The 14,122-nt window shown below is 53.3% G+C and overlaps 4 protein-coding genes across 4 annotated transcripts; 3 read left to right on the top strand and 1 right to left on the bottom strand.

Annotated features, from left to right (window-relative positions):
- Positions 1-3,116: 3,116 nt before the first annotated feature.
- Positions 3,117-4,677, bottom strand: CORC01_03433 (ATP-dependent RNA helicase eIF4A; the record flags this gene model as incomplete). The annotated part of the gene is made up of 5 exons (XM_022615083.1): positions 3,117-3,770; positions 3,827-4,185; positions 4,241-4,309; positions 4,387-4,461; positions 4,644-4,677. 5 exons carry the CDS (start codon positions 4,675-4,677, stop codon positions 3,117-3,119), a joined length of 1,191 nt encoding a protein of 396 aa, XP_022478542.1.
- Positions 4,678-5,616: 939 nt separating this feature from the next.
- On the top strand, positions 5,617-7,382 carry CORC01_03432 (F-box domain-containing protein; the record flags this gene model as incomplete). The annotated part of the gene is made up of 2 exons (XM_022615082.1): positions 5,617-5,975; positions 6,215-7,382. 2 exons carry the CDS (start codon positions 5,617-5,619, stop codon positions 7,380-7,382), a joined length of 1,527 nt encoding a protein of 508 aa, XP_022478541.1.
- A 1,023-nt stretch (positions 7,383-8,405) lies between these two features.
- CORC01_03431 (smr domain-containing protein) lies at positions 8,406-11,517 on the top strand (the record flags this gene model as incomplete). Its single annotated transcript, XM_022615081.1, has 4 exons — positions 8,406-8,522; positions 9,192-10,162; positions 10,218-10,904; positions 10,959-11,517. Coding segments are annotated over 4 exons (2,334 nt in total), but the record flags the coding sequence as incomplete, so codon positions are not given.
- A 1,078-nt stretch (positions 11,518-12,595) lies between these two features.
- CORC01_03430 (uncharacterized protein) lies at positions 12,596-13,915 on the top strand (the record flags this gene model as incomplete). The annotated part of the gene is made up of 2 exons (XM_022615080.1): positions 12,596-13,386; positions 13,453-13,915. 2 exons carry the CDS (start codon positions 12,596-12,598, stop codon positions 13,913-13,915), a joined length of 1,254 nt encoding a protein of 417 aa, XP_022478539.1.
- Between the last annotated feature and the right edge of the window lie 207 nt (positions 13,916-14,122).

The raw sequence follows: 14,122 nt of genomic DNA, 5'->3' as shown, positions 1-14,122 counted from the left end.
GGGATAAAGCTTACTGACTTTTCCACAGCTAAATCAGGATCTCTGGCAAGCGTGGCGTTTCCTATGATATGATCATATCAAGACGTTGACTGTATGCTGTCCAACCTTCGGCGGCATCATGGAGTGAATGATACGCAACGCCCAGCTACTGCCTTCGACCAAGTCAAAGAGCCATATTCTTCCCCTTGGGCTCGAAAACCCTTTGAGATGTTAAAAATGTAAGATAGATTGTTAAAGCTGTGGCTGAAAGATTCGAGGCAGATGTGTTTTGGTGATCAGATTCAGTACCAAACGACATTACATAGCCTTTACCACCTTTGACACTAATTTGGATTGGTCTTCGAACAATAGCCGATGATGTGCTCTGTCGTTGCAGGTCCGACTTGTCTTGCCTCGTGTTCTACTTTCTTCAAATCTGAGTGATATCAGTGTGTTACTGGCTTGCCAAGTTTCGGGCAAAAAGAGTCTGTTCTTCAATGGGCAACGGGTTTGATTCACCATTCGAGTAATTTCAAAGAACAGTGACCATTGTGTAGTCTACCGCCATGAAGTCCTTTGTTGGCGACGCCAGCTAACAGGCGGACTCGGTATTGCCCCTACGATGACCGCTTTCGCGAGGTGGCCCTTCCGTCATGCCTTTTTATAGATGCCCGCTTCTAGCATTCCCGAGCAATCATTTCAGCGGCTCTCACATATTTAGGGGTCCCTTTGACAGCTGCGGCCCAATCCAGAATCCCTGGAAGATGGATACCTCCCCCTACTGGCGAAGGACGCTCTGCCGACCTTGTACAGCGGGTTTGATTGAGTTTCGAGTTATCTGTGAGAAATACAAAGTCTAAAGACAAGGGAAAATGATTTGACCAGCTGCAGAGGGTCCCTGAACACTGACGGCTCTATGCCATAGTAAATGTGCCGAAGAGCGCTCCGCTGAAATCCCCAAGATGCCATTACCAAGGCCGAATCGCTTGAGGAGACCACGTCTTGTGACGAGCAACAGAATGTGCTGGTTCAAACTTCATATCTCAATCAAGGTCTGAAAGAAAACAAGGTCCCAACTCGTCTAAGCATTGTTGCAGATTAAACCTATTCACAACCCCGAGATGGGCGCCGCCCACGCGGCCCAATATAAGTGGCCAGAAACAGTTTTCCCATCTCACGCCCCTTGACAAGGGGTTGGTTCTTCGTTTAGTTACATACACTTAATAGTTTCAATGCAGGCTCAATCCCGCTTCCTTGCAACCCTAACGAACTGCCCAAAACGAAACGAAACAGAAAAGGGGGCCCCAGGGGTGGTCCCCGACACCTCAGACCCTCTGACAGGACGGAGAAGGGAGGAGGGAAGGCCGCCGGAAGGGCCAGGGCAAGGAGGGGAGGGGGGAATCCCTTGTAAATGAGAAGAATGAAGAAAAAAATCTCAAGGCTTGAAACCTTTCTTCCCCTCCACCAAGGTCTATCCCGTACACAACTCGAAACCCTGAGCCGTGGGACCACAAAAATGTTGTCTGCGCGCCGTTGCAGCGCACCGGTCTCTCCGAATTTTTGACGAGAAATCTCACTCACTATGTTGAAGGTACAAACGAGTACTTGAAGCGCAACATGAGGATATCGTAGATTCTCATCTCGTGGTAAGCGGCGATGAGTCTCGAATGCCTCTGCTGACGGGGTCCATCTTGGTGTGTATGGCGGGGTAAAAGCCAGTGTCCCACAAAGAAGCAAACCCCCCACCAAATATTTGACAGCACTGACATTCAGGTTTTTCTCGTTGAGGAGGGGAGGGCTGTGCTTAAGCCTGAGGACGGAAGCCAGATGACGGCTCCTGCCTCAGGCGCTAAGCACGGACCAGGTGGGGCGTCCGCTGTACCCTCCCTCTATAGAGAAACAAAAATCCCTCGACTTTCGCCTTCGGGCATTTGGTCAATTTGAAACGATACAGAGAAGATGTGAGTACACCTCCCGAGGTCCCGAGTTCGAATCACCATTCAGTCACTAACTTCCGAACAGTAGCATGGCCCCTGCACTAAGGATGACACGCTCAATCAAAGAGAAGCTACCAATTTTTTTGAGGTTTTTTTCTTTTTCCCTTTCAATGAAATTGCCTCAAATCAAGATTGAGGGATCCCATTCTTTTCTTTTTTGAAATGGCTTCTTGCAGCGCACAAACTGATTGAAACTGCCCGAGGTCTTCCTCGTGCATGAGCCCCGACTAAATCACCCGTTTGGGCTCAGAGTGGCAGGCAGCTGCCCACACCAAAGGTCAAGAAGTCGAGCTGTGGACGATACGGATGCGCCGAGCCATGGGACGTTGGGCTCCCTCTCACGCACTGGAATGCGACCGGAGACATCAAATTCACGGCCCGCCCACGTGGCGCAACCCAAACTCTTACGATGGCCTGGAGACTTGGTGGCCTAGAGTCCCACCAAGTCTCTTGATAACGGACCCCAATGTCAGTGTCTGGATGCGCTCCGGCCACTTGCAAGCCTGCATGATGGAACATCTGAGAGCAAATCTCCATGTCGTAGCAGCAATTCGCCCAGCCATTTCCGAGTATCCAGCCTTGTGCATGCTCGCCCCCGCTTCCTTCGTTGAAACCCCGGCGGTAAAGTAAGTATCTTGCGACCAGATTGTCTGTCTCGCCGTGAAAGCCTGCTGCTACACGACCCTAAAAACATATTCATAATCACTTTCAATGAGAGACGGGGGAATTATTTTAAGAGAAGATTCATCGTGACGTGGCCCCTACGTACAGAGAGACTAGGAAACCGAAAATCAAAAACTAGGACCCTTGCCAATGATTCTTTTAGGTACCAGTCCGCCGCACCTTCATGGTATTAAGGTGCCAAAAGACTCGTGAGCCGTTCCGCATGCAAGCCAGTTTTCAATTCCACCCATGAGTCGGGGCGCGTCCAGCAATCAACCATGAAGATGGTCAGCTGGCCACGCCTTTTGACTCGCCAGGTAGCCTTCCGCGATCTATCAACAAACAAGTCCTGATGAATTTCGAGTAAAATCCACCCTCAAGCGTCAGTGCCAGATCCGGTGCGTGATCGATCTCGGCAGACAACAGGGCCTGTTCCGTTCCAAAGAGAGAGTATGCGTGTATACGTGAATTCGTTACTTAGATGAGGTCGGCAACGTTCATGGGCATCTCCTCGATCTGGGTGCTGTAGAACTGCTCAATCTCTCTCATCATGCGGACGTCCTCGGCGGTAACGAAGTTGATGGCAACACCCTTACGTCCGAAACGACCACCACGGCCGATGCGGTGGATGTAGTTCTCGCGGTTGGCGGGAAGGTCGTAGTTGATGACCAGGGAGACCTGCTGGACATCGATACCACGAGCCAGAAGGTCAGTGGCGATCAGGACACGGGAAGATCCGGAACGGAACTCCTTCATAATCAGGTCACGCTGAGCCTGGTCCATGTCACCGTGCATGGCGGAGACGGTGAAGTCACGGGCAGTGAGCTTGTCGGTGAGCCAGTCGACCTTTCTGCGGGTGTTGCAGAAGATGACAGCCTGGGTGATGGTGACAGTCTCGTACAAGTCGGAGAGGGTGTCGAGCTTCCACTCTTCCTTCTCAACAGCAATGTAGAACTGCTTAATACCCTCAAGGGTAAGCTCGTCCTTCTTGACGAGAATGCGAACGGGGTCACGCATGAACTTGGTGGTGACCTCGAGGACGTCCTGGGGCATGGTGGCGGAGAGAAGGACGACCTGGGTACTCTGGGGAAGGAGCTGGAAGATGTCGTAGATCTGCTCGGTGAAACCGCGCTGAAAAGTCATGTTAGCATGTGATGGGAGTGAGTCTATACTCTGTAAGAACTTACAGAAAGCATCTCGTCGGCCTCGTCAAGGACGAACATCTTCATGCTGTCGGTCTTGAGGAAGCGGCGCTGAATCATGTCGTGGACACGGCCAGGGGTACCGACAACGACCTGGGGACCGTCTTGCAGGGCCTTCATGTCGTCACGGACGCTGGTGCCACCGATGCAGGCGTGGCACTCAATGTTCATGAAGTCGCCGATGGCGACGACGACCTTCTGGATCTGCTGAGCGAGCTCACGGGTGGGAGCGAGAATGAGAGCCTGGCAAGCCTTGACGTTGGTGTCGATCTTCTGGAGAACAGAGATGGAGAAGGTGGCGGTCTTGCCAGTACCGGACTGAGCCTGAGCAATGACATCGTGGCCTGGGGAAATCATGAGCAACGATCTGCGCAAAAACCAACTGATTATTCAACGTACCCTTGATAACGGGCATGATGGCACGCTGCTGGATGGCGGAGGGACGCTCGAAACCGTAGGCGTAGACACCTAGTAGAGCAACGTCAGCAATATGGTCCACAGTGAGGGCATTTCTCCACGAAAATTTTGAGCGCGGGAAAACATACCACGAAGGAGCTCCGACTTCAGGTTCATGTCATCGAAGGAGTCGACGGTCTCATCGTAGTTCGACTCGATCTGGCCTGGATAGTGAAAGTTGTTAGCGATTTGTGGTCTTTCAAAAATGCGCTAGGCGCCGGAAAGAGGGAGGAGGGGGTGAAGCGGTCGGTCGGTCGGTCGCTCGTAGGCGACCTCAACATAAAAGGATGAAGCCTTCCCCTGCCACAGCCACGGTCCCTCATATCTTGTCGCAAGCAAGACTTACCCTCAGGCACATCCTCAAGACCCTTGTCAGCCATGATTGCGGTTGGGTTGTGGAGGAAATCTAGATCACAAGCACAGCTTGGGATCTAGAAATATCGTCGCGAAGGTGGGGTTTGGCGAGGGGTTGGAAAATTCGCAAACGTCTCGTTGGAGAGTTTTGCGAAATAGGTCGACGAATCGAAGTCTAAGAATTAAAGTCTCAACTAGATCCGATACTCTTGGCGAAACGCAAGAGTAGAGCTGAATCTAGGAAAAAGGGTACGTTTGGTATGGTTGTTCGTGGGGTGATTGTGCACGTTGATTGTTCAGGGCGGGAAGTGAAGTTTTTATCAGCAGCTGCAGGAATTCTTGACCACGTAAAAAATTTCCTGGCGGCGGGCGGCCCCTCGATTTATGCGGTAAGCGAGGTGGCGCTAAACAGAACAGGCAGGATAGGTGATTAGGGCACACCCGCCGTGCCTTCCTCAGTGAATTAGCAACCACTAGCAGTGCAGCCATGGGAGACTGCTGTCAGCAGAACTCAGCGCTGGGAAGGTCAGAGATAGCAGGAACCACAGAGGCACAGCAGCCGCACTTGCCTGCTGAATTTCTTGCCTTGTCGCCCGGCCCCCCAAGGACCTGTCGTGGCGGAATGCCTGCCAAATTTTCATCTAGACATCTTCATGCATTAATTGAGTCACAAGACATGTTTATCGAAGGATGCGTCCACCATGCACTACGTACTGCCACCTACCTTACTTAGCTCATACCACCTGCACCTACGATGCCGCTATGCACAGTGACATGATTCCTTGTACAGCTTTTTCTCATCTCATTTTCACACCCTCTCCTTTGACTTCAGACTGTTCGATCCGCTTGCCTCTTTTCTCCAACGTCACCCCCGCCACGGATTTTCCTAGCCCAAAGCAGCAGACGCACATGCCAGTGTCCTTCCAATAACCCAAGGAACCTGGCAACTTTACCTAGTACCTCACATGGCGAACGATGCCTCGTCTGTGTCACACCATGGCATTGTGTCTAATGGCCGGAGCAATAGTCAAGCTGACAACACCAACATCGACGGCTATGACTCAAAGGCCATGGAAATTGCAGTCACCTCGAATGAGTCAATTCCAACTCATCCTTTGGGAGTGAAACCCCTGGGCAACCAGTATCTTTCGGACCGCCCGAACGCTAGGAAACACATCGGATACCTGAAAATTTTGCCCGATGAGGCTTTGATGCTTCTTCTGGAGTATCTCGACGAAGATCGTCTTCGAAAATTGGGCTACACTGCTAGGTTCCTCTACTCATTCTGCCGGTCGGATGACTTGTGGAAGACGCTATTCCTTGAGTAAGTCAGTTGCTTTGCTGAGTGGAGGGGAATCATGGGGTTGGGTGTCATTGGTGTTCATCGGCAAACGCTGCGGTTTACACAGTAATCCATACCCCTGTGCCCCTGGTTGGAAATGAAGACTGTTGTCGACTGGGATTCCGTTGTGACTCTTGTTCCCAATGGACCAGAGAATGATATTGTGACAATCCTACAGCATCTTGGCATGTAAGTCATTTTCTTTACTGACGGAACTTTAGATCTCACAACTCGGGCAGGTTCGACGGCGAATGGCAAGGGTCGTGGAGGGCCACCCAGCTGAAGCTCTCTGCTGAGCAACAGGCCATCATTGATTGCAGCAATGTCTTCTCTGACGTTCTACACAGGCCGTTCGTCTGCAGTCACGTAGACTTGAAGCAGTTCACTTCAAAAATACCGAATCACAACATGATTCGACGCATGGAAACACTAACTTACGAGGACTTCTCTGAAAACTGGACCGACACCCCCTTCGTTCTCACGAACTACATCCAGAAGTGGCCTGTTTGCCACGAATGGACTATCAATGCCATATGGAAACGCTACCATGATGTAGAGTTTCGTGCAGAGGCTGTTGACTGGCCCTTTTCGACCTACAACAAGTACATGAATAACAACAGCGATGAGAGCCCTCTCTATTTATTTGACAAAAAGTTCGCCGAGAAGATGGAAATCACCGTTGGGAAAGAGGAGGGGGCAGCATATTGGAAGCCGGAGTGTTTTGGTCCGGATTTGTTCGAGCTCCTGGGAAGGGAACGGCCCGCCCATCGTTGGCTGATTATCGGACCCGAACGGAGCGGATCGACCTTCCATAAAGACCCTAATGGTACGAGTGCATGGAACGCCGTGATTGAGGGTGCGAAATACTGGATCATGTTTCCACCCACCGCTACGGTCCCCGGAGTGATTGTTTCGCAGGACAGCAGCGAGGTCACCAGCCCCTTGAGCATCGCAGAATGGCTTCTCGAGTTCCATGCAGAAGCACGTCGGGTACCCGAGTGCGTCGAGGGTATCTGTCAAGAGGGGGAGATCCTGCATGTGCCTAGTGGATGGTGGCATCTAGTGGTCAATTTGGAGAGCGGCATTGCACTGACGCAGAACTTTGTGCCGAAGAACCAGCTCTCCGAGGTCGTAGGTTTCCTGAGGGACAAGCCAGACCAGGTTTCAGGATTCAAGCAGGATGTCGCTGATCCGTACGCATTATTCATTGAGAGATTACGCCAGGACCAGCCACATTTGTTGGAAGAAGCGCTTCTGATTTTGGAGAAGAAGAACATCCAGAAGAAGAGGAAGTGGGAGGAGGCAGTTGGCGGGATCCATGCAGAGACCAACGGAGGGGGCTTCAGCTTCGGATTCGGGGATGACCTGGATGATGAAGAAATCCCTTGAGCTACCTATTGTAGAAGACAGCATGGCTCACTGGAGCATGGAGTTCGCGACACCGGGAGGCATAGATAGGTCTTTCGAACACAGCACTGCCTTTGAAGACACGGCTACCTTAATGAAGGCGAAGGAGAGCCACCCCCACCCCTGATTCTTCTCCTCTCATGGCCTTGGAATCATGTCCGACACGCCTCAAAGGCAGCCCTCAGCTGAGTGAGATTCAATAACCACCTCGAACGTACACGAAAGGCAGCCAACCTCCTTGGTTGAACCCTGCACGAGCCTCAGCCTACGCGCTGAGACGGAACGCCAATGTGCTCGAGTAATATTTTGGCTGAGAATAGGACAAAGGGCGCAACATGGCCTGTGGGGGCAGAGCTGAACAAATGGTTGGCTTCAATGAGAGCACCAGATAAATGGTAAACTGTCTTTCAACATCATCCAGTGAAATGCCTCGTCGCTTGGTGTTGAGTACATGCAGAGACAGCACCTACATGCCAATGTTCCCTTCCCACTCAAAAACAAATCTGAATAGTTACTAAATTGCATTTGAAGCCTCCACATATAGCGTTCAATTCTGCTTCTCTCCCAACTTTCAAGATAAGCCTTTACTTGACATCTTGGATCTCACATCGCAAACCGGTTTGAGCTCCCGCTGAATTCCAAGCCCCGGATAAGGTACCTAAGGTTAGTTCGAAAAGTTTAGATGAAGGCGCCACTGCACTGGGTAAGGTAGGAGGGTGTGCCCAAGGTACGTACTCGACATCATTGCTTGCCCCGCCCCGTTGTGGTCGTCCATGAGGACTCCCGTCAGTGGATGGACAATTAGATGGGCTCCTTGGGGGCACGTCCCGGATATCTCAAGTGATTGGCTACTTTCTTGTACGTGCCCGGTAAGCGTGAGTCCACTGACACCGGGTCCCCAGTTCCCCGACCCCCAAGGAGCTGTTGGCCAGCTGGTGGGTGGTGCATCATCCCCCCTCCGTCACCTGGACTCACCTTACCTTAAGGTAACCTGCATCCACAGGAGCGGTGCAGCGGCGGCGGCAGCAGCAGCAGCGCAGGGAGCACGCACCCCAAGTACCCGACCGCAACTCACCTTACCTCTGCCGCCCTCAGGTGGCCCCGTCCCAGTTCCTGGTCCCCGTCCTCAGCTGAAGGGGGACGACGACGTGCACTTGGCCGACTTTCCTCCCACCATCCAAACCACCATCTCCAAATCTCCCGCTTTCCTCCCGTCGTGTCTCGCTTCTACCTTAGCCTTTCAACGGCTGGCAACAAAGGCTCTGTGGACGAGCAAGCAAAGTCCACTCAAACGGGGCAGCCCTTCTCTTTCGCGTACTTTATGCCCGTAATACCGACCGCCTCATCCAAGAAGAAGCTCGAGACGATCCCCCCTCTGCCCCTGGCTCCGAAACCATGTGACGGAACCATCGAATCCCGCCCACCAACTTCGCTCCCATCGCCATCTCGCTCACTTTACTCCGGTTCCTCTTCCACGTACACACGAGACGCTAGCGCACCCTGCTTCTAGTAACTCCGGCCTTGCTCAGGCGAATAGGACAACTCGTCCTCTTTCGATCTCGTTCCCCACGGCCATCCGCGAAGGCTGACATCCGACGTCAACTCACAACTCAGCCTTGCCTGCCACTACTGCTTTTGCACTCCCGCCGCCTGCTTTTTGTAGTAGCTCCGCTCCAAATCAAGACCGAATACCATCCATAGACGCGCCGTTACGGTCTCGGCTCCAAACCTTGCATACGCACGCAATACATACTCTTGACGCACTTTTGCTGCCTGCTTCTGCCTTCCCAGGCCCGCGTCTCGGCCTCAAACCGCGCCACCATGGTTTCCGACGAGCACTACGAAATCTGCCTCCCGATCCTCCAGGATGCCACCCTCGAGGATGAGGACAAGACGGACAAGCTAGAAGACCTTTTGCGAAATCAGACGACTCTGAATGGCTCCTCACTAGATAATGCGATCCTCGATGTATTATGGCGATATCGTGATGGAGGCGGAGTTGCGGCCTCCCCTCCTCCCATCCGCCAGACTATCTTACGGCGACCATCGCCTGCATCGTGGCGCGGCAATGCCACTCCCCTCTCTGGCTCTCCCAGACTTGGGGTTAGTCCTTTGGCCCCTCCAGGCTTTGTACCGTCCTTTACTCCCTCTTTCACGAGAACAAAATCATCTGCTGCGTCTCCCTTCTCCTCTCCGCGACCTTCCCCGAGACTCGCATTTGCGACACCCGCCATACCTAATAGCCCGAACTTGAACGCCTACGAGTTCGCGAACGACAAGTCACCTTCCCACGAAACTTTCGGCGACTATCAGACAGAGAACGTAGAGTGGCTAGTAGCCGATGATGCTATCAGCGTTACATCATCTGTCGGCACCTCGAGTGGCTTGAACGCTGCTGCCCCTGAGTTCTCCTCCATGTCGTCGCAGCAAGCTGACATGTCTCCCTATGACATGCTGCGTTCAATACTTGGTCGGACACGGACTGACGAGGAGATTGAAGCCGCCCTTGCGCTTCATGGCTATGACCTGAGTGCAACAATCGCGTCCATCATGGAAAGTCAGGCGCAAGAAAATGGGTATAGCAGCCCGCAGCCTGACGACAATAAGGTGTCACTGATAGGAAAGGCGTTGGCTGCGGAAGGTCGTCCCAGTACCCCAGCTGGACAAAGATCGGGCGTCATCTGCAAGTTCTATATGTCCACGGGACAATGCTTGAGGGCAGATTGCAGGTTCAGCCATGACTTGAGTAATCATCTGTGCAAGTAAGTATCTTCTACCCCAACTTCGAGTGCAGCTTCAGCTAACATGAATACCAAGATACTGGGTAATGGGCAATTGTCTAGCTGGGGAAACTTGCATATTCTCTCATGACCCGGCACATCTAATGAATAAGCTGGCTCTTGACGGGGCCAGTACCCCTCCAACCAAACAGGCCAACTTGTCCGATTTGAACTCGTTTCCAGCACTTCCCCCTGGTACGCCCGACCACATTAGCAGCTACAGTGGAAGCGCAAATGTGACAATCGGACTCACGCCGCCACCCGGCCTCAAGCCTTTTTACGCGGTTGACAGCCCTCGTCCTAGGTCTCGTCCAGGAAGCCGGCACCAGCAAGCGAGGGAATTGGTGGCGCCGTCGCTGGACGATGCAGACGCATTCCCTACTCTGGGCTCTGCTGCCGCGAAGCAAGGCAAGAAACACCACGGGAAAAGAGGTGGACACGGCCACAATCACAAGGAGAATTACACACCGAACTCCCTTGCTGAAATCGTCAAGATGTCGCCATCCCCAGGACCAGCTTCACTCCGCCAAGACATCAAAAAGATAGGACGAAATGGAAGCTCAACCAATATCCGAAATGGAGAAAACAGCGCGGCAGCACAGGCGATCCAGAACCCGAAACACATTCCGTGGTTAGAAACTGGCGAAAGAGCCAATAAGGCCTACCTCAAAGCCCGACAAGAAGCTATCAAGCACGGAGGTCTAAGAAACAAGTTTCTCCAGAGGTAAGAGAGCGGCATTTCCCTGATGAGAAACGCAATGGTTAATAAAAATATCAGTGCCGCTCAAGCATGGAATCGGAACGATGCAAGGGCTGCCAAAGCTCTGAGTCTGCGGGGTCAGAGTGAGAATGACCTGATGCGGAAGGCACATCGAGAAGCAGCGCGCGAGCTCTATGAGGAGCGGAACAGGGGCATTGCGAACAGTTCCGAGATATATGTCGACCTGCACGGACTCCACCCGGAGGAAGCCGTGGAATATTTGGAGCGCGTTCTGATGGAGAATGGCAAGGAGACTCGACCGATTTACGCCATTACCGGTACAGGTCACCACAGTAAGAACGGCAAGGACAAGGTTGGGAAGGCGATTCGTAACTTCTTGAACGAGTGGAGGTACGCTTACCGCGAATTCTCCGTGCCTGGAGATCGCAATAACATGGGTGGCATCTTGGGCATCGATGCTCGAAGTTACGACAAGGCGTTGGCGCGCGAGGGAATGTCGAGTGCAGACGACAGCAAAGATGAGGTTGACATCTTGAGTCAAGGTGTGGAGATTGGGGACGGCAAAGTCAGAATGCTTGTTAGGGATCCTCCGAAAGGACCTAGCGGGCGGCGATGACGACCGGCACCTAGATGGGATGAAAATGCAACAAAGTAGAAAGAGACCCGAGAGTAGAAAATGTCAACAAGACGCTCTCAGAAGCGAACTCGTCCATCAAGCTTACTGTAAGGACCTGCCGCGTATGGTGCTGCAGCGCAGTTAGCGAAGGCGAGGCAGAGCCGCGTCTAGCTACTTTGTATGGTAAGGTGAGTTGAGTTTATGCAGGGAAGGAGCACTTGGAGCATTCCAGCTGGAGTGGAGAGCGCCGGACACTTGTCAGATTTAGGCCGGGTATCGTCAATCGGTCGGCAGGCAAGCCGACCTGGACAGGATGCACAGTTGCTGCCATTTTGGGACGTGCGAGTACCTTATGCATCGAACCCCCTGTATGCCATGCAATTGAAACCATCCGCAGGAACATGAGACACTCTCTCTCATTCCGTTATCCCATGAAACTGGCTCTTTAGGTACTCCTCTGTAAACGTCGTCAGCAGTAGCAGTAGCAAGCTTCGGGTTTCCAACTCTGAGTTTCTACCCAGGAGGGTTCGTGTACTTGTTTCCTTGGTCCTTCTATACGTTTTGTTCTGGCGCAACTAAAATAAGGTAGATCCTACTATTCACAGAGCAGTTCAATGACCCTGGAGTACCCCGGTTATTTTGGCCCGGTAGCAGCCCGCCCGCATTGACGGCCCCGGCGATCCATGGAAGAGGTTAACCGCGTACCTTGCGCATGTCGCTGTGGCTTGGGGCACTTGGTCAGGTAGCTTACCTCATCGCAGTGGGTGTGAGGTCAGCTCTTTCAATATTGCGACGCATTCTCCTCTCTCACCATAATTCTCTCCTTAATTCGTTTCAATTCTATATCCCCAAGACTGCCTTTTCTTCCCCCGCGAAATGGCCCAGGAGAACATCGAGTGAACCAGTTATAGATCTGACTGCGAAGAGGCGGCCCACTCCAAACCAGCGTACCTATATCGACTGGTCGAACCCCGCGAATAGCTTCCTGTATCCGGAGCCTCCGGGCCCCAAAGCCGCCACTCTTCCCACTGCTTTTGCCGCCATTCGTTCTCTTCAGGTCTCTAACTAGGTGTCCACGATGCCAGCTGACTACGAATCCGCAGCGAGAGCACTCTCTCTCTCGCCGAACCCCCCGTCCTCCCCCTCCGAAGCCCACGCCGACGTCCGCCCGCCATGGATCCGCAACGTTGGTGGCAACTCGTCCTCCTCGAGAACAACAACCACCCGCCGCATGTCCGCGGCGCGCTTCGGCCGCGGCGGCCAGTTCGCTTCCAGGAAAACCACGGCGCTATCGGGCGTCAACCGTGTGGTGCGTTCCGCGGTTAAGGCCGGCAACCGCCTCTGGGGCATGTACCTCGGCCTCAGCCCCGTGCAGCGCGTCGCCGTCGCCGTGTTCCTCCTGGTCGTCAACGTCCTGGGATTGCTGTTCCTCATCTACTCGCACGCAATCTTCAAGTGGCTGGCGCCCGTGTCCCAAAAGTGGCGCGCGCTGCCTTTCGGATGGCTCATCATTTGGGCCTTCACCTTCATGACAGCCTTCCCGCCAATGATCGGCTATAGCACAGCCGTCTCGGTGTCCGGCTTCGTCTTCGGGTTTCCCTTGGGATACCCCATCGTCGCGACGGCCACAGTCGCGGGCAGCCTGACGGCGTTCTACACGAGCAGGGGCATCTTTAGCGGTTACGTGCACAAGCTCGTCGGACAGGATCATCGGTTCATTGCGCTGGGTCAGGTGCTGAGGAAGGATGGGATCGGGATGTTGACGGCTGTGCGTTTCTGTCCGTTGCCGTACAGCTTGTCCAATGGGTTTCTGTCCACGATCCCTTCCATCAAGCCATGGACGTTTGCCGTCTCCACCGCCCTTGCCAGGTAAGCAGCAGAGACCCACAGGCATCCTCGCCTCACTTCTAGTAGACTAACAGGGGATTTCGTCAGTCCAAAGCTTCTCGTCCACGTCTTCATCGGCAGCCGCATCGCCCTCATTGCCGAAAAGGGAGACGAGATGACGGCCGGCGGTAAGGCGATCAACTACATCTCCATGATCTTCGGGGCCACCGTCGGTCTCGTTGTCGGTTGGCTCATCTACCAACGCACCATGGCCCGCGCCGCCGAGCTGGCCCTGGAGCAGGCCGAGGCCGAGGGCGGTCTCGTACCCGGCCAGGACGCGCCCGACTATTCGGATATTGAGGCCGGGCTTGTGGACCCAGAGGATGTGGCGGCGCTAATGGACGATGATGACATTTCGCTATGGGCGCGCGAGGCCGATGAGGAAGGTGGGTATTACGATGATGATGACGAAAACGAGGGCAATGGACAGAAAGCCGGGCGTGAGGGCCCCGTGAATCCGGTTGATGACGATCATAACGGAAACGGGGGCGGTTTCAAGGATTCGGATTAGGCGTTTTCTTTGGCGGCGACCAGCAACTGAAGACTTAGAGTTGATGTGGAACTAGACACGAATTCTAGACATCAAACATGATTGAAGTATTTCAGGATAACGAACAGCGAAGCATGAAAGCTGGCAAATAAAGTTTTCTCATGATATCAATGTCTCATTTCTGGTCTTGTGTTGTATCGTTAGGACGAGTTCTGTCTGCTTGTTCTT

The sequence above is a fragment of the Colletotrichum orchidophilum genome (genome assembly GCF_001831195.1).
Source record: "Colletotrichum orchidophilum strain IMI 309357 chromosome Unknown Scaffold_20.1, whole genome shotgun sequence".
Taxonomy (NCBI): Eukaryota; Fungi; Ascomycota; class Sordariomycetes; order Glomerellales; family Glomerellaceae; genus Colletotrichum; species Colletotrichum orchidophilum.
Note: the sequence above shows the minus strand (reverse complement) of the source record. Positions and strands in the feature narration are given on the sequence as shown.